General features: G+C 43.5%; 1 protein-coding gene across 1 annotated transcript; it reads right to left on the reverse strand.

The window, feature by feature from the left end:
* Positions 1–5,767: 5,767 nt before the first annotated feature.
* rasef (RAS and EF-hand domain containing) lies at positions 5,768–26,534 on the reverse strand (the record flags this gene model as incomplete). The annotated part of the gene is made up of 18 exons (XM_080004203.1): positions 5,768–6,830; positions 7,175–7,251; positions 7,702–7,809; positions 8,558–8,672; positions 8,781–8,862; positions 9,266–9,419; positions 9,715–9,855; positions 10,216–10,507; positions 12,244–12,332; positions 13,077–13,143; positions 13,322–13,390; positions 15,958–16,073; positions 16,184–16,261; positions 17,317–17,412; positions 18,676–18,766; positions 20,520–20,666; positions 24,308–24,631; positions 25,942–26,534. The coding sequence occupies 18 exons, from the start codon at positions 26,532–26,534 to the stop codon at positions 6,734–6,736; spliced, it is 2,736 nt and encodes a 911-aa protein (XP_079860329.1). The 3' UTR covers positions 5,768–6,733.
* Between the last annotated feature and the right edge of the window lie 1,281 nt (positions 26,535–27,815).

Genomic DNA, 27,815 nt, shown 5'->3' on the forward strand with positions numbered 1-27,815 from the left:
GGGGAGGGGTGCGAGGAGCGCCCCGACAGTGCGCGCTACACAGAGCAGGTTGAAAACAGTCTGTCAGACTTTGACAAACGGTTTCAAGGTGCTTGACTCAAGCCAATCGCTACATTTATGTGCTTCGCATTTAGGGAAGATATTGAGGTTGATTCACTCGCATCAAAAATTGCAACACTGTTCCACCTGAACTGGTCTGCAGTGGAGGATGAGATGTTGACACTACAGGCTGACATTCAGCTCGAGTCCAGGGCTCATGGACCGATTTGGAACTTACTCACGGAGGAAAATTACCCAAACATGAGGAAATGTGCTCCCTCCTTGACGGCATTATTCGGCTCTACTTATTTATGTGAGTCAGCCTTTTCCCACATGAAGATTATTGAGTTGGAAATAGCGTTCCACCATGACGGATGATCATTTGGAAGCCTGCTTGAGGCTGGCTATCAGCAGCTACTGTCCGGACTAGGCAACCCTGGCCAGCCCCATTCAGTGCAAGTCATCAGAGTAAGGTAGTGACCAGAAATGTATTTAATGCTATTGTGCCGCAGGGATGCAAGGTACACCAACATATATTGTATATATGAAGTATACTCAGTATATACATATAAATAAATATATTTAGCATTTTTTAATGAAGGTAGATCATTTTGACCTGGTCATTTTAAAAGTAGCTCGCAAGCCGAAAAAGAGTGGGCAACCCTGCCCTACACAATGTTTTCTCTATGGTAGGGGCACTCCAGACGGTACTTGATAATGTTTTCTCTATCGTAGGGGCACTCTAGTTGGTACTTTTTTTCTCTACCATATGGCAACGTAGAGAGAACTTTTGCAGCATTTGTTTGACCAAAGGGGGGTGGGTAGGGGGGACTTGGGGGTTCAATGTTGAGTGGGCTTTTGAAAGGTGGAACCCTGAGGACGTGTATAAAAGTTCCCAGAGACCAAGACAGAGTGTGAAGGAGACCTGGTCGCATGACGCCTAGGACGCTGCCCTGGAGCACTGAAGCGCACCGGTTCAAGTCTGGGTTGCTCTTTCCAAATCCTGTTCCTTTAATCAAATTATTAGAGGACATGACCTAAGCTTTGTAAGACTTGATGGCTCAAGGAGATAAGCAGCTATCAGAGTTCAGAGTTCATGGGTTCGATGCCGTGTAAGCGTTTTAAATGTAACGCCAGAGGCCATATTTAAAGCGTCCAAAGGCCAGGTCAGAGTGTCAAGGAGACCTTAGCTGCATGATGATTCAGACGCTGCCTTTTAGCGCACAGGTTGAAGCCCATGTTTTCCCATCCGAGTCCTGTACCTTTGATGAAATGAGTGGAGGAGACAACCAAGCTGTAGCTCAAAGAGATAAGCCCCTGGAAGCTGGAGACTACGGGGAGTTCAGTGTTTGATGGCGAGTCAGCTTTTGAAAGACGGAGGCGCGTTTTAAAGAGCCCGGAGACCAGGGGTCGAGTGAGAAGGCAACCTCGTGGCATGATGCAGCCAGAACACATCCATGAACACTGGCCAGGTGGTCGGTTCAACTCCCTCTCTGCCCAGGCGGCCGGGATTGCAACTTGAAATGATGTCGACAGGGGGAGAGAAAGCCGTGTGCGGCTGATGTTTTGAAACGCCTCGGAGTTGACGGCTGCTATTCATGTGAAGGAGATGCTGCTCAATCGGAATGTTAGATGGTCATGAATTTGGTGGACGTCATTCAGACACATTATAGATGGTCATTACACTATATCTGTGGGACACTAGAACTAAGTATGGTTGGTAGTACATGTTTTCTAAATTTAAAATAAATGCAGGACTTGAGGGTGTGCCATCTTCCAATGCTGGAAGATGGCACATGAATCAGGTTTTGCTTCACGCTCTGCCCTGGTGTCCATGTTACTGGTGCTCCCAGCATTGAACACTCAAGTACTCATCCAACAATTTAGCCCTTTGAGCCTCTGAGTCTTGGTCCTCTTCTCCAGTCAAAAAGAACATGAGATGAGCTGGAAAAATCAGGACTCCTGCGACGGCAGCATCGGAACCCATCACACCACAGTGTGCCACCGGGATCCAGCTTCTCTGAGATGATCTTCGCCGGCTTCTCTTGACATGAGGGGTTACTACTAAAGATAAACTCGACACCTCGTACAACAGATGTGTTCGGTAAAGCATGTGGATCATCATACAAAGTTAAAGGGATATCTCTGGTCTTTCATTAGAAACGCCGTGCAACGACAAAGCACGTGCGTTAATGTGTGCTCACGCGATGTATGGTTTGCCGGAGAGCCTGCCGTCCCAGATGTCATCACAGTGACTGGTGGTCTCCCAATTTGACCTTTGACCCTTGCAGATGGCCCCAACCCGCCCCCCCCTAGACCCCCCCAAACGACCCCTCTCTTAAAAACACAGCTCAGGGGCCGTTTGTGCTTGTCTATGAGCTTATGGGCACGTTTGTCTTGATTGGTTCCGCTGTGTTCAGAAAACTTTAAATTAAAGCTTAATTTTGCAGGAACAACAGACACAAGTCTTTCAATTGGGGAGAGTTGCTTTGGTTATTGTATGCAAGTTATGAGATTTCATCTGAAATCTGTTGGGAATTCTTTGTTTAAAATGTCTATTAATTCACGTTAATCGGTTGTTCTCTGTCTCATTTTAAACAAATGTCAGAGGAATGGAATGTTGATATTTTTTAACCAGACAATGGCTCAAAATTTCTGTTTTCTTCTTTCTGCATCGACTTCAGACGTTACCATATGATATCCCGAGCAGTACCGTTGTATTTTTCCTTTCTCTCCAGAAATGCCTATTTTCATAAATAATGTTGTCGGACATAATAATAATATTGGAAACTCTGCTCTCGTTTGATGTTTGGCTCACCATATATTCAGTTGTAGCACGCTGATGAGGCCGCCGCTCCCCTTCCTTCCTATCTGCACTAATATATTCATTACTGTTATTAACCTTGCCGCCACTCAGCCCCCTTATCTAATTATACCCATGTTAGCACGCACGCACACACACACACACACACACACACACACACACACACACACATAGAAAGTCTTAGTAAGACAAGCAAACACATCCCAGTCAGCTGCTCTCCCCGCTCCCCCACATGTTGTTTGACAAATGAGTGGTCTCGCCTCATCAAGCACATGACAATGTAAACAGATGGGAGGTGGAGACCGGGGCCCGTGCCAAAGCTAAGCATAATCACACACGCGCGCGCACGCACGCACACACACACACACGCACACACACACACGCACACACACACACACACACACACACACACACACACACACACACACACACACACACACACACACGCATACACACACACACACACACACACACACAGTGGGGAAAAAACTAACATATGTTACAGTTATTCATACAGCTCTGCTTGGAAACAATCAGATGCTTTGGGATCATGGATAACAAGAGGGTCTTTAAGACCACCATCCAAGCTGATTTATTGATTTGTCTCCTGCTTTGTGTCCTTAATGTGGGCTTTAATATGGAAGGGGTGGGTGGAGTACAAGGGTTGCATATTCATGAGCAATACATAGATTAGCTAAATAGAGCGATAGAGTAAGGCAAGAGGTGAACAGTAGAATATGAGAGAGCAGTACAGACAATCAGCTTCCATTCGATGGTATACACAGGAAGAAACATACACAGATCAGCCACAACATTAAAACCACCACTAATAACCACTTATATTGTGCAGCTCCCCCTCGTGCCGCCAAAACAACTCGGAGCCGTCGAGGCATGGACTCCACAAGACCCCTCCACATGATGTAGAAGAAAACATGATTCATCAGACCAGGCCACTTTCTTCCATTGATCCATGGTCCAGTTGTGACGCTCACCTGTCCATTGTAGGTGCTTTCAGCGGTGGACAGGGGTCAGCATGGACACTCTGACTGGTCTGCAGCTACACAGCCCCATACGCAGCAAGCTGTGATGCACTGTGTGTTCTGACACCTTTCTATCATAGCAGCATTAACTTTTTCACCAATTTGTGCGACAGTAGCTCTTCTGTGGGATCGGACCAGACGGGCTAGTCTTCGGTCCCCACGTGTATCAATGAGCCCATGGGCGCCCATGACCCTGTCGCCGGTTCACCGGTTTTCCTTCCTTGGACCACTTTTGCTAACCACTGCATACCGGGAACACCCCACAAGACCTGTTGTTTTGGAGAGGCTCTGACCCAGTCGTCTGGACATCACAATTTGGTCCTTGTCAAAGTCACTCAGATCCTTACGCTTGCCCATTTTTCCTGCTTCCAAATACATCAACTTCAACAACTGACTGTTCACTCGTTGCCTCATATATCTCACCACTTGACAGGTGCCATTTTGACAAGATGATCAATGTTATTCACTTCACCAGTCAGTGGTTTTAATGTTGTGGCTGATCTGTGTGCACTGTTTGTGTTGACTCTCCTGTTTTCAGCAAGTTAATGAATGGCCGACAGGTGTGAACCGTGAAGAATGTGCTTCCACTGTCCCAGAGGCCAGTGGTGGCGAACTCTACGGTACATCGCTCCGGCCGACTTGCCGTCTTGCATGGGGATATCAGGCGTATGCTTGGTATTGTTAGGCAGAAGTTTGAAGAACTGATTTGTTGGAAAGGTGGCCTCCTATAACAAAAGCCACATCCCGTCAGCGGTGTCGCTTAAATAGCTGATCCACCTTCAGCCCACTGTGTTAACTTGGACCAGGCTAGTTTCTGTTGAGAGGTAATGGTTGTCTGTGGGTAAAGACAAACTGAGCTCCACCTGGTCCACCAGTATTCGTGGGGTCAGCAGCTTACACCTTCCTTGTCCCTCAGACCACAGGGCACAGGGCTCCTCATTCTTATTTATAATTAATTATTTCTGCTTCAACCTCAGACAGTACCATGTGTCATCTTTCCACCTCTCCCTAATAGTCATTTTCGTATATATCTGTATTTTTTAATTGAACCATCTGAGATTATCACCTGGGGCCCCAAGTGGAATTACCTTGTTCACGTCTCACAATGGTGATCTATCGCCCCTGCTGGTCAGTTGGATGAACTCCTGGATGGGTCATCCTGAAGGTACAGCACAGCGCTCTCTTCTGAATCCCTTTAACATGAAGTCAGAGCAGTCACGATCCTCGGCCTTTCAGAACATTTTGTCCTCTTTCACGTTACCTTCTCTCAACTCCTTCAAACGTAGAGAAAGGGAATTGGACGGACCTTGTCCTTACCTTCAACCTTACTGTCAGCCCCCCTCTACCCCATTCTGGCTGCCTCCAAAATAACATAATGCAATGTAACATAAAGGAGCTACCGAGAAAGAATGTCTGACTGACTTTGTCAATGGAGATGGATACAAACAGATATACAAATACAAACATGATCTGTCTGCACAGAGCAGGGTAATTACCAATTAATTTCAGCATTGGTCTCAATGCGAAAAAAGAGGTTTAAACTATATGAAATACGTTAAGAAATACTTTATTGATTCCTGTGGGGAGCCCATCCTGTATTTGAACCCATCCTCACTGTTTAGGATGGGTTCAAACAGTGGAAACAATTGAGGAAACCCACGTGAACCCACGCACGCCCCACACGGAAAGGGCCGCGCTGGTCGAACAAACTTGGGTTGAAATTAATGAGATCATATTATTAAGATAATATTTCTGTATGAAATGTACAGACACACGCAGAAGAACACGCGGGACGTAAACCAACGCGGCGTTCAGCTCACGCTCAGATCTGAAACTTTCACTTTATTGTTCTATGGATCTTCCTCCAGGTATCACACAGGCTCATATATTTGAAGCAATGGCACTCACTTAAATAATCAGCAAATACATTCAGCTCTGACAACAGCGGGGAAAGAAATAGGATTACCTGTTGTTGTGTGTTACCATATTAAATAAGGGACGACATAATACTTCATAAAAGACAGTACAGCAAAACATGGGGGGGTGGGGTGTTGTGGCGAAAACACAGTTTTCAAACAAATATCACATTATTGCCTTGAAGGGGAGGTTTCAAGCGAAAACCAGACTGCATTTCTTCTCTGACGCACATCGGACGCTCTTCTTCACTCCACTCTCTGTGAGTCTCCACGCGAGTCCGTTTCCTTCCTGCCACTGAATCACTTCGGCTCGCGAAACGTCCCATCACACGCCGCGCGATTTCGGCTCCATTATCGCTGCTTTGAATGGCTTTCGGTGAAACCGTGCGCAGCGTGCACCCCGACGGAAGGCCGAGGAGGTACGGATCACGAAAAACAGCCCTTTTCCCAGGGAGGTCAACACGCCGATAAAACCTGAAACGTTTCCACACAGGATCACACGTAACTCAACCTCATCGTGGATCTTTTCATGGAAGTCGACTTCCATGAAGTCCGTGATGGCGGATCCCGCACTCGTGCTCCGTTCACTCTGTCTCGCTGCAGGAAGGCGGTAAGCGGAGAACACGGGGGGATAATGACAGACGTGGGACAAGAAACTGGCGGCGGAACATTACACGGCACTTGGTTTACAGGGGTCTAAAGGCACGCGTGGGAGGGTTGGAGGATTCCTTGTAAAGCAAGAATCATTAACATTGCTTTCTTCCGTCCAGAACATTCTATTTCTGTGGAGTTCTTCGATACAGTTCATGTCTCTGAAAAAAAAAAAGGTCTCTTATTTTTTTTCTCTCTCTTATTTAAATTTTTTTTTTTTAATGGCTGCGCTTCTCAAGTCCGTGCTGAACGCCAACGTCCGTTCAAGTGCAGCAGGAGAAGTTGGGCTTGTTCCTGGCTGCTTTCAGAGTCGACAAGGAGCTGAACGTGTCGTCCAGGCTGACCTGCTTCGTCACCTCTCTGCGGAAAATTGACAAAAAGAGAAAGCGGATGGAGGGGGAGGTGAGGGATGTGGGAAACGTTGGGGAGGGGGAAACAGGCGGAGAAAAAGGGGTTTTGCGCTCGTGCGACATTCGAAACATCACAGGGCGGCAAAGTTCAAGGAGAGAACTTAGACCTTGACGTGCACGGAGGCGTGACTTCAAGCAGGTTGTGATACATTCCAGGTAAATATTATGTTCCTACGCGTTGAAGGGGACACGTTGGCTACGCGGGGCCATCACAGTCACGAGTCCTTCTCATTTTCAGACTGGTCTCGCACTTGAAATATTGACGTGGCGTGTCATTATTTTGGAGTTTCTTACCTGGCCAAGTGCAGCACGGCCTCCAGAACGTTAGAGCCGTCTTTGGCGCTGGTCTCACAGAACAGAGTGTTGTATGTCTGTGGGGAGTGTATAAATACCCATTACTTGAAATATCCCTGTCATTTATTAAAAAATAAAAAGAGCATAAGTTTTCGATCAATAGTTCCAATACTTGTTTGATCAATCGTTATAAGCACATTTGGAAAATCAATATATGCTTGAAAATGTGTTATTCTCACGTGTTAACTATTGCCTTAGTGAATTTGGGCCTTTGAGATTGTAACTGCGATAAAGGTTTATACAAATAAACTTGACATTGATTGTGCATCTTTTAATATTTTCTTTGTTTCGACACCTGCTGAAATCATCAAATTTTTTTTCAATAATTGTTTCTATTATTCTTTGAAATAATCAGGCATTTATTTACAAAGGAGACAATAGGGCAGAACCTTATTTGTTTGTTTTATAAATCTTAGTGTGTGTGTCTGTGTCTGTGTGTGTGTGTGTGTGTGTGTGTGACGTCGTACCATCGCTAGTTTTTCTCCGTAGCTGATGGGGACGTTGTCCGCTCCCTCCTTCCTCATGTCACATTTGTTTCCCACCAGCATGATGGGAATATCGTCCTGCGACACGTCCTGACAACGAACAGACATTAAACCATGAAATAAAGTGAAGTTGTTTTTTTCCCCCGAAGCATCAGAGAAAACACGGACGAACGCAACAGAAAACAGTTCAATACGAAGCAACGGAGACACGTCGTTTGACGTCAGGCCGCGCACAGCGTCTCAACATGCAGACGGCACACGAGGATTCACACGGCGCGAAGGCAGAGCTAAGCCGTGAAATGGAAGAAAAATCCAGTTGATCCGTGTCAAACCAGCGAATGTCAAAGTTTAATTGGCGTCACTGAGTTAAGAATGCGCTCAACTCGGATGCTTTGGGTTTTGATCAACAAAACGGTTCATTTTGAACTTGACATAATAAATAAGAATGGCAAATAGATAAGCCGTTGTTGAGGGAGAGTCAGTTTCTTTTTTTTTTTTTCAACTTCAAACATTTCCGCTTGTCATTTCAGGCTTGGGTGTAAGAGCGACCACGCTTTCACGGATACCGTCCAAACCAAAGCGGCGCGGCGCGGCACCGCGTCACCGCGCACAACCGACACTTACGCTCCCGCTGCATGTGAAGAGAGAGAGAGAGAGAGAGAGAGAGAGAGAGAGAGAGAGAGAGAGAGAGAGAGAGAGAGAGAGAGAAGCCGGTGAGAGCGGGTTCCACACTCGAACCGACCCACCGGCATTTTAAATACGTAACACGGTGCATTATTGGGGAATGAAGGCGACCGCAAACGCGAGCGCGGGCGCGGCGTGTTTTCGACGGGCTCACCTCAATCATGTCCACCCACTCTCTGACGTTCAGGAAGCTCTTCTCGCAGGTGACGTCGTATAACAACAGCACGCCGTCCGCTCGGCGGAAATAGGACTTGGCGATGCTGCGGAACCTGGGACGCAGTGCGGGAAATAACAATTTCATTCATTTATACAGCATGACGTCAAAGTGTAATCACGAAGACACACTTGGGTATGACGACGCAGGCTCTCCCGCGCACCTCTCCTGTCCTGCAGTGTCCCAAAGCTGCAGTAAAACGGGCTCTCCATCGACGATTAGAGTCTTCATCTGGAAATCAACACCTGTCGACGGAGGGAAAGCAGGGCCGTTGTTACTCCTTTGTTTATTGGCTTAATTCACAGCTAAAAAAATCTAAATATAGTCCATAAATACTGTAGATCGAACTACATTTGGATGGCTGGAATTTCCCCTCAATAACTGAGCCACCATGAATTACATCAGTTTAAGATTCAAAAGACGGGAAAAAAAAGGCAACAATAAAAATGTAACTTTACAATTTCTTAGTCAATTTCCATAAACCTTAATCATAACGATAGATATATAATAAAAAAAACCACACAGTAATAAAATAAAAAAACAAAAATGGCAGTGTATGGAAAACGTGGAAATATACAATAAAAAGCTGCTGTCTAAATAGTTTACAGCTACAACAGGTTCTATTCTGTGTATATGTCTATACCCCACCCAGAGTAGCGCTGGAGTTCAATTTGAATTCATTCTTGCAGAGACGCATAAGGAAGCTGGATTTGCCGACGGCCGCGTCTCCGGCCAACACGATCCTGTAGGCCTTCTCCGAAGGCATGTTACTGCCCAGGTCCACACAGTCCTTTTGCCTTTCCTGTGGAGGGCGGGGTGGAAATGGAAAAAAAGTGATTAAAGAAAAATGGGGACGTGAGAAGGAACGAGAGGAATTGACGCAGAAGTATTTACAGCGCTGTAAATAATAAAGTATCATCTTAAGCCAGTAATATTAACACTGGCAGCTTCTAAGACTACAGCATAGGGAATGGCTGCTGCCAAGGTGGTTGCTGAGCGAAGGCTCCACATGTCGGCCATGATCGGAAACGATCAGGACCTCCTTCACGTGTCTTTCTCTTCCTCTTTCTTCCGGACCCTGACCCCTCCCTCCTCACCTGAGCAGTGAAGGCAGCGAGGGCTTTGCGGGTGTTGGCGGCGTCGAAGCTCATTCTGCTCAGAGGCTTCGCCGGCTTCCAGTCCAGCACCGAGCTGGTGTCCGACCCGAAGGTGGACTCGCCGTCCTGCGTCTCTGCGGGCTGCGGTGAAAGACGACATTGAGGCACCAAAGGCAGACGTTGCTTTTGCTGCTGTGATTTAAAAAATCGCGGTGGGTTCCGATGCGAGACGCGAAACAACCAGTGTTCATATCTGTGTGACGTCTTACAATGTGGCGTGGGTGTTTTAGGCGTCAGTGTTTTAGGCTTTATTCTCTGTGGTTCTACATGTCACTCTTATTAAATTAAATGTGTTAATGTTAATGTTCATACATGATGACTGCCTAAACCAGCTATTATCTGTTTTTAACTGTTTATCATGTGAACCGCCCTCCTCATATATGTTATAAGAGGGGCAGTCGCTTGTGGACGCTTGTTACACTGCTTGTTAATGTGACTCACATAAACCTCCGAGTTGTCTCCCATGATGCTGTCATCCTTGTCCTCCGCGACCGCCTTCTCCTCCTCCTCCTCCTCCTCCTCCTCTCCCTTGACCTCCGGCTCGGAGTCGTACCCTACGTGGGAGCCTCGGAGCGTGGACAGCCCGCTGTCCATGTAGCTCTCGGGCAGACTGTCAACCTCGCACTCGCTGCTGTGCCGCCGCCTCAGGCCTGGGTCGCACATGGCCAGAGCCAGCGTCTCGCAGCTGGGCCTGCGGATGCTCAGCGGCGTCTCGTCCGGGCGGTCGCAGAACCTGAGGCCGTCCGAGACGAATACACGCAAATGAAGCTTGTCATGTCGCCAAAACAAGGAAAAAACGTGATTACCATTATGATAGTAAGGTTAATAGCAGGGCTGCACCCAACTAGAGGGAGCGATCTGACTGTACCGACGATGTGCCGGCGATCGGGTGCGAGCGATCGGCCCGCTCAAACGCTGTGTTTATATTTTAGACGTAGGTTATTTTATTCGACGTCTGCTTAAGGAACAAAACAAGTGCGTTTGGAACAGTATGGAACGAAACCTTGCGTAATGGGGACACTTTCTCCATGACTCTCTCGCCCATCACCCCCTCTCCATGCGTGACGAGCAGAAAATAATCCGTATTTATCCTGTTATTGTAATGCACACGCTCCCCCCTCCCAAATAAAAAACGACTGCTCGACCTGAAGAATCTCGGTCGACTGACGGGTTTCCAACTGATGATTAGCCTCGCCGAACTTCAGGGGGCGGCCCTGTGTAACAGTCAATAGTGTCTGTTGAATGGCCGCTGATCTGTTAATCTGTTAGTGATCTGTTGATGACCGGTGCGGCCCTGTCCCCCGTGTCACTTCGCCTACATGCTCTTGCAAACACTTGCTGGCGGCACCATCTTGTGAAGCTGCATAGGAACTACAATGGAAGACTTGAAGAGATTAATTGATATCGAAATCCCCATAAAAATCCCCAGAATGTCCCATTTCACGGTTAATGTAATTTTCGAAATTAAGATTGATAACAATAAATAGGTAAGTCACAGGTAAAATATAGCAGCTACGTGGACAAAATGTTTAATTTGCATTTGAAATCATGTCAAAACTATTTATAATATCTTCATATGTCCAAGATCCAAGATCCAAGAGGTGTATCTGTCACATTCATACCAGAAACATAATTTACATAATATATTTAAATATTAATTACATATATAAAATTTAATACAATATATCTATATAAAATTTAATAATATTAATATTTAATATTTAATACATGTGTAATTAATTATGTTAACATGAAACATGTATATTTAGTGTTGGCCCTGGTTAAAAAAAAAAAAATCATACAAAATATCGAGACAAAACATGAAAAACCAATAGACCACATTCACTCATTTTCTTATCATTATTTTTTTTATCACACCGAAAAGCTGTTGGAAGCTTAGAGTAAATTCCTTGAAGCACACTCTTCACCCACTTCAACTTTGTGCAAACACTACTTTGCACACAGTCGCACAGCCCCCGCCCCTGCAAACAGCACGGCGTTGCTGAGATGTGTCAGTGTGTTATGTACTCAAGTAAATTGCACTTTGGAAAGTTGCGCTACCTGTTCAATCCAGATACGACTGGTTTGAAAAAGCCTGCTGGAGCGATTCTTATCCAAAATGCTTTATCTCCCAGTATTCTCCCTCCTCGACCTTGTTGTTCAGTGTTCATCTAAATGTTCATCAACATCTTGTTCAATTCCATGTCAATTTGTCGTGTCCGTGCACAGTATTTCTGTATTATTGCTAAAATGTGAGTCTGTCAGGTGGACAAATAGTCGCTGCCATCGCATGTAAATGTAGAAAGCTCATTAAAACACATATGGAATTAACTATAGGTGGTAAGTTGGTGCTAGAATAAATAATCAATGATAATAAACAATGATTATAAACAGTGCGTCAAAGTAACTTTACTTATTTACTCAAGCTCCACCGACAACATGCAGTTGTTTTTTGTTTCGCCTTTTTACCGGTTGATCATGCTGTACGGCGACGTGTAGCAGACACTTTTACTTCTGTTTCTGTTCCTGGCGTCCTCGGGCGACAAATAATTCCCCGTCTGTAACGCACAACAGCCAGAAACACACACTGCCGTCACACACATATACCCACGCACACACTTGAATTCAGACATCCTTGATCTTGGGGTCACACACTGCATCCACGTCGGGCGTGGGAGATTTCTCAGACTGATTTATTGATGTTTGATGTTGATTTGGTCAAGTAGTTAATATCATTCATTCAAATTAACATGTAAAAGTTTCCTAATATGCAACGTGGAATATGTCAGTATTCAAAGTACAGCAACAAGTGTGAATTGTAATGCATACAAGACGTGGTACCGGTTCCAAAATAATAATAAAAGGAAAAAAAAAAAAAAAAGATTTGTCACACTCTCTTATTGCTGTTGCTGTGAGAATTTTGGGACCTGGGGTCATGGGCCAAAAGGGATTGTGAACCCCTGCTTTAAGTGTCTAACACGAACGTACCGTATGTGTGCCTATGTTTGCTGTGAAAGACGAGGGGCCGTGGTTCAGCCATCGTCTGCAGGTGACAGCGCTGTACAGGGTCGGCCCGATCAGCGCTGATCGGGCCGACCCGGCTGGGAGAGCTTTCATGTGTGTGGTTTGTCGGCCCGGTCAACCGGCTGCCCGAAAGTCTGCCCACATTTGCCTTTGTATATTTTTTTGTTTATTTCTGTGGTCTTATATGTGTGTGTGTGCGTGTGTGTGTGTGCAGGTGTGTGTGTGTGTGTGTGTGTGTGTGTGTGTGTGTGTGTGTGTGTGTGTGGGTGTGCTCTCACCTTGGTGGACCTCTCCACTGTCGCCCTCAGGGTGTCGTTGGTGTCATGAAGCTTCCTGTTCGCCGTCCTACACACATCCATCAAAAATTTATAAATAATTACTTAGGATTTATTTCATTTAACAATGGATTTTTCATCAACCAATTACAATTTGCAATTCGAATGGACGTGTGTGTGTGTGTGTGTGTGTGTGTGTGTGTGTGTGTGTGTGTGTGTGTGTGTGTGTGCGCTTTTTGAGCACCCACTGTAGAATCTCTATCTGCCGCTCCAGGATGTCTCTCTCGTCTGAAAACTCCTTCATGATGGCCTCATCTCTGCACGAAGCACAACCATGAAGAATAAACATTTGTGGGGTCAAACGCACGTGTAATTAAGCTTTAGGATATCATCAATTATAATAATAATAATAATAATAATAATAATAATAATTTCTTCTTCTTCTTCTTCTTCTTCTTCTTCTTCTTCTTCTTCTTCTTCTTCTTCTTCTTATTATTATTATTATTATTATTATTAATAACACACTGGTCAAATATGTCAACATTGGAGTTTACTAAAATTATGTGCATTGATACACTGTAAGAGAAACACTTTGACTTAAAACTTAACTTTCTTAACAATAACAATAGCCTTAACTATTGATTTTTCCCCAACTTTTGGAAAACTTCTGTATGTACATCATTTTAAGTAGAATATTCAAGCTTTTCAAGATCATGCCGTTCAGTTCAAAGTGCTAAAAAAAAAGATCCTTTATTTTCCTCCTAATCAGTGAATGAGATGACATAAAACACCAAGGTTATTTTAAAGGTTTTCTTTCCAAATCTTTTTTTTTCATGCAAAACGAGTTAACTTAAAGTAAAATAAAAAATATATAAAAATAATTATTCGGAAATAATTTGTGCAGCATGAAATAGTATAGAAAATATAACTCCCATTCATATACTTATACAACTTAAAGGCAGAGTTCTTGTTTTACGGCATATAGCCTGGTGATATGAAATAATGTGTTATCATTGAAATTAAAATAAATGCTCCACAATATCATTGCGATGAATGTATAATATAAACGGAATACCATATATCATACTATATCATGAATTCAATATATCACACCTCACTTAAAAAGGAAGTCACATTTTCTGTCTACAATTAACTACAAAAATGGTGTATCATGATATCATGTCATATGATATTATAAATATGACATAATAATAATAATAATAATAATGACAATAATAATAATAATAATAATAATAATAATTATTATTATTATTATTATTATTATTATTATTATTATACATATTATAACCCTTCATCATGATGATTCCAGTAAAAAACAATTAAACATTTAATCCCCCCCCCCCCCCGTAGCAGTTTAGCAATAGACTACAAGACAATATTTGTAGGCTCCTCTTGAATAGATTTCTTTCTGCCAGGACTGAATGTTTAATCTAATGTGAAATGGGAGAGGAAGGACATCATGTGGAGCGTCCTTTTATTGATACAGTTGAATGTGCAGGGGTGAGACATGTTCCCTTCATTCAGACAAGGCAAGGCAACCACACAGTCCCTGTTTGGGTCCAGTCAGACCAGGATATCCTGTTTCGGCTGCAGGAAGACAATGAGACTCCCCCCTCCCCTCCTCCTTTCTCTCCCTCTCTCCCTCTCTCTCTCTCTCTCTCTCTCTCTCTCTCTCTCTCTCTGCTCAGTTTTGGATGGAAACATAACCTTCTGCTCCGCGTTGGCTGGATTATTTTGGTGTATTGGTGTATTTGCATGGTTATTTCTCTTGTATGGTTTTTAATTGTGGCATTTTTGAAAATTGTATTATTATTATTATTATTATTATTATTATTATTATTATTATTATTATTATTTGTGCTTATACCATTGGAATCACAGGAAATATCACATGAATTAAATAAAGAGGTAAAACTCTCTCTGTCTGTGGCATATAGCTCTTATTTAATTGTTTTTAATTTGTAATTTTTCTAATTTTTGCACGTTTAGGACTGACCTATTCTATGGTATAGTTTGGTGACAAATTCCACTGAAATAGATCTTTCTGACTCAATATAAAATGGACTTTTACAGTATTTCACACTTCTATTCGCTGATTATCTGTAGATGAGCATACCTACGTGCACACTTTGGATGAATCAGTGTTGATAAAGGCGGCTCTGATGTGACTGAGCTTCCTCACTTGTGTATGTTATGTAACTCAGGTGACACACTGTCGAAAATGTCATGGTGAAAGAGTTCACAAACCTAGTGTTTGCAATTTCTCGCCCCTTACGAATACATGCTTTTAGGAAAAAGTGATGGAGTTTTAAAAAATATATATTTTTTGCTGTTCAACAATAGATAATACATAGTAATAATTCATATTTTTAATTTATACCCTATATACCCACAACAATAATTGATCCTGTGCATAGTATCTCATTTTGTTTATTCTGTATATTTTTTTATATATCTGACTATTTCTGTTTAGTATTATCTTTGTATTTTTGTCTATTTTTACATATTTGACAATCAATTTTAATTTGTATTTTATTTGAACTTCACTTTTTATTGTATTTAATTGCATTATTTAGTTTATTCTCCTTCTTTTCGTACTGTTGCAGCTTATTTTTATGCTCACCGTCTGCAGGGAATTGCACCAAATCTCAGCAGAACAAACTCCTCGTATATGTAAATGCTGCTGGCGGAATAAACTGATTCCGATTCAAATTCTGATTTATGGGCCTATCTGACGGGCTCCCTCTCACACAATGTGATCCAAACACGTGACACTCTCTCAGACGACTTTCTCTGGTCCGCACGAAACACGAGAGGATAGAAACAACAACAAACAAACAAACACACAAAAGGTCCTTCTCACTGTTCGTAGCTGATGCTTTGGTCGGTGAACTCCATCCTCAGCGTGTCCATCTCGCTCTGCAGACACGCCACGGTGGTCTGAGACTTCATCAGTTCCTGCTTCAGCCGCTGGTTCTCCTGCAGAGAGAGGGAGGGGGAGAGAGAGAGAGAATGAAAACCATCCTGAGAGGGAACCTCCACGTTGGTGGGGACAGAAGAAGTGCTCATATCAGTGGATGTGAACTTACAATTGTGAGTTCACTGATCCTCTTCTTCAGAGACAAGCTCTCGTCCTTCACGGTCATGTTCCTGTACTTCTGCTCTATCTGATGGAGGAACGAGCAGTTATGTATATGTATTTATGGAGGAATATTACATGTAAATAATGATATGGAAATTAGGAAACATACATACATTAATATTATTATTACAACAAGAACAACTGCTAGTTGTACTAATACCACTACTACTATTTATAATAATAATAATAATAATAATAATAATAATAATGTATTTTTCACTATTTAATAATCTCTTTCACCCATTCAAGTTGGGAGGTCATGCTGTAGTGGGTAAAAGTTTACATTTGAAATTGAACTTGAATTGACGTCACATTGAAATAATGATGAAATAATTGTCAAATCAGCGTCATGAAAAATAAATATTCTACAATACATGTATAATATTTCATTCCACATTTTATTAATAGCTATGCTGACATTTCACATTACACAATGCAATTCATTATTTCGTTATTTAATTATGATTTATTTAATTGATTTATGTATTTAATTTGGTCTGAAATATCCACAGGGCTTGAATATAGATTATACAGTAATTACTGGGATGAATGAGGAGGGGGAAAAAGTGATAGGAACAAACTACATAAGCGTCATCATCATCATCACATCATCACAACATGGTCACATTTAATCTTCAACGGGCCAGTGTTGTTAAACTGGTTTGGTTGTTCTATTTGTTTGATATTCAGTCATGTGACATAAGAGTAAATTATCCTTTGTCAGCCTGTATTGTTCTCCAGAGACTTGATTTTTTTCCCACAGTTCCACATAAAAAGGGTTTTATTCATAGTCAAGTCTCAACTCAAGTCGTATTAACCCTTTAACTGGGCACAATGGTGCGAAAATGGCAAAATCCCCCACTCCAAAATATTTTTTTCTTCCTGTACAGATACCAGAGTGAGACGGCTCCAAACAACAAACTGTGAAGGTACAATCAAAATGTATTTGAGCGGAACTGGGGAACAGGAACAGGGAATCTGTGCTGCATTGTGATATTTGGACATAATTGAACTTCATTCCTTTTTTTTATGCCCCGGAATCAGGCAAACATTCCATCGAAAAATGGCTGAAACACTCACCACCTGCATCCTCTGGATTTTGCACTGCAACTCACAGATTTCCGTCTCGTAGGTTCTCTGCTGCTCGCTGAGAGCTGATTCTGTCCGCTTAGTCTCCTAAAAACATTGAACCCACACCCACACCCACACACACACACACACACACACACACACACACACACACACACACACACACACACACACACACACAGTTAGTGATCATTTAAAATATATAATAAACTTGAAACAACTGACTGTGTATGTATGTATAAAAATTTGCATTTTCGGGGATGTGTGTGTGTGTGTGTGTGTGTGTGTGTGTGTGTGTGTGTGTGGGTGTGTGTGAGTGTGTGTGTGTGTGTGTGTGTGTGTGTGTGCACTGCAGCAGAACGCTGGGTAACAGTAGCTCCAGTGTTAATCGAGCTGGTAAAGGTACACTTACATAACTTATCACACTCACACACACGCGGTGTGATAAGACACCGGCCTGGTCGAAGCACATGGAAAAAGCTCGAACCCTGTCGCTGATAAGCAAAAAGGTTTCCAAAGGTTTCTATGGTAAATGTCCCACAAATAGCTTTTTTGAAGCTCAAAACAGTTTGGATGCAAATGACTATACAAAAGATAACATGCTACCAAGTTATTGAAAGTTAGACTGAAAAATATTTGTTTTCTTCCTACTGGAATCTTTGGAAGGGAATTCTATGTTGATGTAAGACTTAGGATGAAGTTCTATGACGATGGTGATGGCGTCATGGTGAAAGGAATTAGTACACATAACACACATAAATATCTACAATGAATAAAATCATTGTATTGGATCATCCTCATTGGAGTCGTTGGATAAAGGTAAAACAATGCTTCCCTTTGATAAACCTGTATTTTTGAGGTTTTCTCGATTTAAAATTGACACCTTCATTTCTCCATTTAAAGTTGAGAAAGCTAATAAATATATGGGTGTAAATAACTGAAGCATTTTTTCTTTCATTTATTTTAATTACACTTTTTAAAATTTATTTTCAGTGTAAACACAGCGTACAACCGGTGTAGCTGCACCTAGGCCCAGTGGCTGCGAGGGGCCCCTCGTGGCCACTCGGGGCCCATCCCATCGTCCCGCCAGCGCACCCTTGATTGGTGCCAGCCATGTGCTCCGCTTTGTGTTCCCTTTCCCCCTTCCTCCAAATGTTTTTATTTTGGATTTAGGCTATTTTATTTTACTCCGTTTCTTATTGAGCAAAGCAAAAGAAGCACCGTACATAAAGGACTGTGCGTTATGGACTGTGCGTAACGGTGTGTGTGTGTGTGTGTGTGTGTGTGTGTTTGTGTGTGTGTGTGTGTGTGTGTGTGTGTGTGTGCAGGTGCACATTATCATTGTCCCACCAGTTGGCGAGCTTTTTTCTCAGCAGCTTGAATCCGCTGGTCCATCTCATCCTCCATCTCACTCAGCTGCATCGTGGCTTGGTCCTGTGCTCTGCAAATCACATAGAGTGAAATATTATAATTATTATTATTAGGGGATTGTTAATTGTTATTGTTATTGCTCAGCTTTTTATTATTATTAATCTTCTTGGCTAAAAGTATGTGAAACAGGGCAACCGCAGCACCCACAGACATGGTTGGGGCTTGTCGGAGCCGGGACATCTAAGACGTCTTGTAGTTCCAGTTTTATCAATATTGAAGTACATTTGGAGCAGAAATCAATGAAAAACAATTGCAATTTTACCGGAAGCAGAAGAACAGTGGCGCGACTTGATACGTTTGAGGAGCAGAGCGCTTTGTGGCATCATCATCCAAAATTATATAAGTCCATAAGCTCTTTAAAGTGTTATTTTAAAGTAAATAAAAAAATTCGAAGAGAGAATTTACCATCAGACACATCCACCTCTGACGGTTTCGAGAGAGAGCGCATCTATAGAGAACTGTTTCCTGGTAGCGATCAATGATCTGTTACCTGAGTGATCAATGGCTGATCATCTGGTTTCCACCAGCAATTTTATTATAAATGTTTAGTTTTAAATTATATTATGACCTTATATAAGTAATGACCTGGAGCTGCAACTTATCAACCAACCAACCGTGCCATGCAAGACCACCGTGTTCAAATCCTCCATCGGCTTCCACGCTACAAGCACCACAACAGCCTCCATTGCAATTAATGAATAGAGAAAACAACTTTTATATCAATCAATGGTTTTTATTTAAGCCATTCAACTTCATTTAAGTGGAGTTGAGTCGGGTCGCCGCTTCTCTACGTAACTTCTGGTTTGCCGTGTACATTAATCCATGTGAATGCAGCGCAACCTGTTTGCAGCGTATGAGAAAATCCGTGTGACAGCGGGAAAACAATCTAAGCCAGAGGCTGGTAATAAAAACATGGTTATAATGATATGCTAATAGTAATGATAATAAATTGCAATAATTGCATAAATCATGCTTTTCATTCCTTAATAACATTTTACTAGTAGCCTTATTTTAAAATGCATAATGGTTTAATGGAGGAAAGGGATGTTTCGGAAATTTGGTTCTTGCGGAAATATTTGTTGTTAATGTGGCTCCTGAGCTGGGAAGGGTTGAGCACCACTGGCGTGGACAGACAACCAGAGCTGATGCTGCGTTTAATGGAAACTCGTAAACTCGGAAAACTGTAACCTGTACTGCGTTTCACAAAATCCCCGAAAACTGTAATCGGTCACAGAAGGTGTTTTCGCACCGCAGGAAGTTCTAAGAACCTCTGGAGGAACCATCCCTTTATTTTGTGTCTGCACTGCATGATCCAGGAACGATGGTAATTGTTAAAACACCGTTCTCGAGGGGCATCAGTGACGAAAGTCCGCTGTGATTGGTCGAACAGGTGCGCCAATGAAGCAACGGTAACAGACACACTTAAAAACATGTTTAAAGCGTTAGCAATAACCATCAAAAATAAGATGCTTCTTTTAAAGTACACATCTATTTATTTTGCCCGACGTGGACACGTCGCCTGACTCGGACTGAACCACGATCACGACAGGTTTTCCTCAGTGCGACTGAACCTCGGAAAACTGTAATATGTACCTGACATGACTAAACTGGACCCCGCGTATTGCTGCAGCTATATTTATTATCATCATCATCATCATCATCATCATCATCATCATTATTATGTGTGCATGTGTGTGTGTGTGTGTGTGTGTGTGTGTGTGTCTGTGCGTGTGTGTGTGTGTGTGTGTGTGTGTGCTGCCTACCTTTTGACAGCCAGGGCCAGGTTCTCCATCTCGGTGTTGTGCTGCTTGATCTCCTTGGTGAAGTTCATGATCACCCTCTCAAACTGCAGCACCAGCCTGGGCTCCGTCAGACTGATGTTCTGGTACAGCGCGGCGGCCTGCTCCGTCCTGGAGGACAGTGGCGTCTCAACAGTCAGACTCGCTACGTACGTACCGCGTGTCACGGCGGTGTTCCTCTCAACTCCAAAGGACGACCCGGAAGGTGTTTTAAGGAGGAGTTGCCTCGGACGATGGGTTTGATCGGTGTCGCGTGGTCGGCTGCCGCTCACGGCTTCTACGTTCATTGATGAGGCAGTGAGAGAGCCGGAGCTGCAGCTTTAGGACTCCTTGTTCTTTTTGTTATTTTTGGGGTCTCACTTAAAGGGGATGTGGGTTATTTTCAATATTTTTCTGGAAGCACAGAAACATATTTATCCATTGTTCTCAGTGGTGCACCAAACACTAACCTAAAAATAAAAAATAGAACACATTCCGTGAGCATTGTCAAGGCCCGACACTGACTTTTAGAAATGGTTCGCTGAAGCTGGCGAACATGGCTGACAAATTTGAATCATTCTAGAATTGAGTGATAATGATAATTAATAATATTATAATCCCTATTTCAATACTCTTGTTTGTGACTTGGCTCACCAGTTTTGACGGAGTAAATCTACGCGACAGGATGACTCATTTTCCTTGGCAGGAGTTTTTAAACATACATTATTGCCGGGCCCTGACACCCCAAAGCACAACGACATCACAGGATAGCAATTAACATTATTGTATTTTGGGCGAAAGTACACCCAAAGTAAACACTCTCCTTCTCATTGGAAAATTCCCCGTCATGCAGGGTGTTGAGCTGTACGTGAGGGAAGTACTTGCTCCTGTGTCCCGGCGGACTGGGCGAAGTGGGTCGTATAAGTTAAGGTCTGCGATGCCGGTGTTTGCGTTGCAACAGGGCGGCCAGGTTATAATCCCAAAGCAAATAGACACTACTGCCTCTCTGTCAATAACACCAGCTGTTAAACAGCGTCCCACACACCCCCACACTCGTGATGAGCAGTGAATGACAAAAAAACACAGGCATAAATAAATACAAAGGTGCAATAAGAATTGAATACAACCTTTGTCAAGAGTTGCTTACGTGGTATTCTAATAACACTCTCGCCTTATGTCACAGTGACGGTCGGTGGAACCATGACAGGTTTCATGACCGGGTGGTAATTCAAGTGGCAAACAAATGAAATAGACCAGCTTGAGAGGGTGCAATATGAAATTCCCAAACCCTTTATCACAGTTACGGTTTCAAAGGGCTTCACAGAGGCATCTGAGCTTTGAATAGATGCCTGCGAGGCCCTTTGAAACCGTGACAAAACAAAACAAAAAAACCTGAAGCCAAAGTCAAATTCCTTCAGAGAAACAACCACCATGCAGGGAAAGCCAGAAGTGGGTATGGACCCTGTATCCTGCCACCAGACTCGAATGGTTTGTGCCTTCAGGCTAAAATACCCCAGGTCTACTTGGGCAGCCACAGTTACAGTCTTACCGGCCCACAAACGCAGAATAATCTCTGGATCTCACTAGCTCCTAAAAAAAATAAAATAAAATTTAAACCACCACCCTAGAAAAAAACAAAACCCAAAGAGTAAAAATAAAAGAAAAGACGAAACCTTGAGACATGAGGCTTGATCAAAAATGACTTCTGGAACGGCTGTCCAGTCAAGAGATGCTGAGTCGGCAGCAGGATAATGCAGAGGAAAATTCAACCCACCGACAATGTAAAACTCTGTATAATGTTCGTAGAAGTAAACCGCCATCGAAGTGATGGCTCTGGCTCGAAATCCATTTTCCAGAGACACTATTCCAGGACTTTTCTAAACTTCATCAAGATGAGCCATTGATGAAATCATGCTCAATACCTTCAACCAACACTCCACGACGCTCTATCCGTAATAACATCTTTGTTCTGTATTTATCCGTCTTCTGAGTCTGAACGTGGATTTAGAGCATAGAGAGTTACTGATTTGAGGTCTTTTTATGCCCTAATCCCATTATTTTGTACTGCAGAAATTAAATAAACATGTTTTTAAATCTGTTCTTTTTTCCGACTTCCTCCCCCTTCGGCGGGTTGCACGCGTCTTTCTGTGGCACTTTGTTCCCTTTGCGTCTCATATTGCGGTCGTATTGCGCCACTGTTTGCACGGACATACGGTATATCCACTCACAAAATGGCCCGGTCCCCCCCAACCCCCCTCCCTCGGAAACCACAATTCCCTGAAAAACAAAAACCTCTCTTCAGTGAGTCGAGTATGCTCCCAATCCCTTCATCGCGTTCTCATCTGTCAGCTGATTGCCGGCCAGTGAATGCGTCAAGTCAAGCATGAGAGAGGGCATTGAGCTGTGTGGGAGAGGACGGCACCGCAATCGATGTTCCACATGGCAGCACGAGGACGGGCCTCATGCCGGGCCCCCGGGGGTCCCACCGGTGACATTTAGGGACAGATGTGCGGACAAAAAATCACATCCAAAAGAAGATGTGAAAATACAGGGGGAAGGAAATCGAGGACTTTTACCGGGTTTTACGTAGGCCAAGCGGCATTGACTCATCTTTGTTGTGCATAAACTCCAGGGCAGGAGCCGACAGGTGAGTCATTCGGTGAGAGATCGCAGATCTTTGTTCACGCCCCGCTTGAAAAGATCTTTGATCCGATATCTCATGTCGAAAACCTTCGGTTCAAATGTCGAATGAACTCACAAAATTTGTGCATTTCAAGAAGCAACTGGTCTGAATATGAGGCTTTTCGACCCAAACAACGTACTCGCACGGTAAAAAAAGTCCATTGTGAAAATACAGCCATGTATTTTATGCAACTGTGCGCACATTCAATCAAAATATCCCTTCAAAAAGGCCCAGTGGTGCGTCTGTTATACGACCATGTAGGGCTGGGCGATATTTACAAAATAAAATAAGGAGCCTCAAGCTATGGGCCTGGGGTCCAAATTTGACTTGAGAGACAATCGAATGTGGCCACATGTTGACAATATATTGTTTAATCTGGCCCGCAAAATATTTTCACAATAACAGTCGTTGTGATTATGTTTTCAGAATATAAAACAAAATAAATGGGAGTAGAACAAAGATTTGTGTTTCTAAAGTCATAGGCCTGTTATTATTATACTGGGACAGTGGCCCACCAATTTCAGTTTTAGACCCCTGCTTTAATACAACATTCAACTTTATTGTGATATAAGGGATATTAGACATTACGATTTCCAAGTTCCTAGACCATTTCTAGTCCCATAACACACTTTCAGTATTATGATGATAAATCAGTCAGTTTTTATCACAATATTGAAAGTATAACAACAATAATACAGTTTGGCGACATAAACTGTATTATGAAGCTCAGAAGACCGCCTTGTTTGACTGTAACGCAGCCTTATACAATGTTGTGACATTAACATAAGATAAATCCCTGACGATATCTACAATACGATACGATTTATCGCCAGCTCTAACAGTTGCGAAAATTGCATTACTGTTGCAGCCTTAACAAATATTACGATATCACAATAACCATCCCTGACGATATAGTGTGTTATGGCGATATTGATATTTTAACAATATTTCCCTTAACTCTATCGTGAAGTTTGGATCAGTGCCTTCAATTACGAGACTTTGAATAAAATCCCAGATGATAACTTGTCTCATATCGCGATATCAATATCACACCCTCATATCTCCCAAGCAGCAGCATCGGGTGTCTCACCTGGGTATGTACTTGGCCTGTTCCCCGAGCCGTTCCTCGAAGTCCTCCCACGCCGCCGACACGACGCCACCCTCGTCCTCCATGTCTTCGCCGTAGCGGTCGTGGAAGCCGCTGATGAACTCCACCAGGGTGACGGTGCCGTCATTGTCGATGTCCAGGCGGTCGAAGATGCGCTCCGCCTCGGCGGAGGAGACGTGCAGCTCGGAGCAGATGATGAGGAACTCGTTCTTCTCGATCCGACCCGAGTTGTCCACGTCGTAGACACGGAAGAGGGCGCGCAGCCGGTCCTGCTCCTCCGCGCTCATCCCGCGGACCAGCGGCTTGCTGCAAGACAAGAACATGGTCAGACCACCAGGATCACCAGGATCACCTGCACCACTAGGAACACCTGGATCACCTGGATCACCTGGATCACCTGGACAACCAGGACCACCTGGATCACCTGGATCACCTGGACAACCAGGACCACCTGGATCACCTGGGCAACCAGGACAACCTGGACCACCTGGACCACCTGGACTACCTGGATCACCAGAAGCACCAGGACCACGACCTGCTGGTCTCTGATCAGATCAAAACTCCAGTGTTAGCGCATCAAAAGGTGTTGATTAAATCCATAGCGTGTGGTTTTTATCCATGTGGTTGTGGGTCTGGTGTCCGCCTTGCACCTGTGTACAGGTATTCTAACTTTCTCACTGTGTACTCTGAGTCAGGTGCAGTCTACCTACACCCCCGCCCTCTTTCTCTCGCTCTCTCTTTCTCTCTCTCTCTCTCTTTCTCTCTCTCTCTGGAGCAAACAATAGAAACAGGCGCACTGCCAAAGTGCACTCAGGAAATCGACTAAATAAACTTTACAAAATATCCTCAACCTTCCACCCTTTGTGACCACCTGAGCGAAACACCACACCGGCGTAAACACTCAGCAGGCCGTGTTATTCAAATGGTCTATTGGTGGATTTCGTGGTCTCCTATTTGAAATACGGCAAATGATGAGAAACAACAGGGCTCAGAACCTTTTTTGTGGCACTGTTTTTATTTTCAGTTTGCCTCCATTTTTAATTGCCCTTTTGCCTATTGCCGATTTATACAAACCTTTACATACACACACATACAAACATACACTAACTGCCAGCACACTGTGCATCTGGCAATGTCAAAAAAATACTTCTTTCTTTATTTTGTGACCACAAAAAACTCTTTGACTTTAATTGGATTCTATGCTTTTAATTATTATTTTTTTGCCAATATGTCATTTTTTTTATGCAGCAATTCAGGCTATACTTTTATTTTAAATATGAGCATTTTTCCACATTTTCCACATCTGCGTATTTCCAGTACATCATTTTCACACTGCCTGTGAGTTTATGTTTGGTGTGAATTGGACGGCATGATGGGCCGTATTAGGCATAACAAGCACGATCTGACTTCAGCACAAGAGCTTTTTATTGTCGCTTCCAACCAACATGACTGGTGTATGTTCAAGAACAACACAATTCACTAATTTGAACAAAAAAACCTCACAGGCTACAAGATATCTCTGCCTAGGATGGATTGGGAATGGCTGTTCTTAAGGCCTGTAATAAACTTAAAGCGATACACCTTATTATCCTTTCCCCCAAACTATTCTGTCTGACCTGGGGATGTTCTCCATCACGTCCTCCTGCTTGCTGTGGAAGTCGTCCTCCGTGGACGCACACCCATTTTCAGTCTTGTCGTTCTCCTCCTCGTCCTGGAAGCCGTCCTGGAAGCCGTTGATGAACTCCTCCAGGGTCACGGTGCCGTCGTTGTCCACGTCCAGACGTTTGAAGATGCTCTCGGCTTTGCTCGTCGGGACCTGGAGCTCGTTGCAGATGGTGAAGAACTCGTTCTTCTCGATCTCGCCCGAGCCGTCCTCATCGTAGGCGTGGAAGAGCGCCTCGAGACGCTGCCTCTGCTCCTGTCTCATGCGCGACTTGGCCGCATTCGCGCTCTCCTTCTTGGCGTTCTCGTCGTCGTCCTGGAAGCCGTCCTGGAAGCCGTTGATGAACTCCTCCAGGGTCACGGTGCCGTCGTGGTCCACGTCCAGACGCTCGAAGATGCTCTCGGCTTTGCTCGTCGGCACCTGGAGCTCGTTGCAGATGGTGAAGAACTCGTCCTTCTCGATCTCGCCCGAGCCGTCCTCATCGTAAGCGTGGAAGAGTGCCTCGAGACGCTGCCTCTGCTCCTCTCTCATCCTCTTGGACCCCATGTTGGACACAAGCCTCTTCAACTTCTACCGCTAAGGTGTCCTCTAATCTGACTCTGCAGAGATGTGATGGGGAAAAATGTCAGAGAATTGTAGAAAACATGTCCCGAAGCAAATGGTAAGCCAATTTGACATAGAGAGCCTGTTGGTTTATATAGAAACGAGCTTGCTAATAATCAAGCTTCCTGTCACCATCTTACTATGGGAAGGTTCCAATTCGGGGCGTAGTCCTGAACGGCAGCGAGGAGGTCTAGTCCAAGTCTGGAGATATGCCATCGCTGGATGTGAAAACACTGCAGACTCACGAGGGTCCCTCTCGCCCTTTTATATCGACTCTCTCTCCCTCTCTAGCTCTCTCTATCCTTTGTAGGCAACACTCACACAGACACACACACACACACACAAACAAACACGCTTTATATAAATGGAAAACATTATTTTCCAGATCATAGCCATTCCTGTTAAGTGAAAAAAGTTATCTACTAGACATACTGTGTAAAATTTCCATCTATAAATCTGTCGGTTATACATCTTTAGGTGCTATGAGGCTCTGTTAACCCACAGAGGGCTTTTGCTTCTTTGGTCTATGGACAGTCACCTCGGTGGTCCTGAACAAGAGATATACAGAATGCAGGCCTATACGTATTTGCAGGGTTTTTTAACGCACAGCTTCAAGGTTTTTCCACCAACATTTAGTATCACAGTTAGTCGTTTTCAGCGAGCCACTTTGACTATAACCATAGGTCAGAAGACAATCTTTTCTTTTTGCACAATTTGCTACACTCAATTTATAATTCGTCAGCTGACGGTAATGTGTTATGTCTTATCTTTGTGTGGTTTGTGTTTGTGTGTGCGTGTGTGTGTGTGTGTGTGTGTGTTCAGTATGTGTGTGCAGTCTGTGTGCGCAGTGTGGAGGTGTCCAGTGTAGCAATTTGCCAGAATAGTTCATCTTTACACATAAAAAAAATGAATAAATGCATACATTTACTGCACTAAATGCAGGCACAGGATGGAAGAAAAAGGGCACAAAGGAGTTTTTGTAACCCACATACGCCTCTGGCAATGGAGAGCACCAACAACGACTCCATTCTGCCATGACTTTATGATACTAGATATAGATATCAGTGCTGTAGGACTTAACCTTTCCAATGTGTTTTGCTATTTTATTATTTTCGTATTTGCCGGAGTTTTGCAGACAGAAAGGGATAAAAACAAATTCCTTTTTTGGTGTGTGCAGATCAGTGGCATCAGTTGTTGCGATGACCGCCCATAATAATAATGATG

Source organism: Zeus faber (genome assembly GCF_960531495.2).
Source record: "Zeus faber genome assembly, chromosome: 7".
Classification (NCBI taxonomy): domain Eukaryota; kingdom Metazoa; phylum Chordata; class Actinopteri; order Zeiformes; family Zeidae; genus Zeus; species Zeus faber.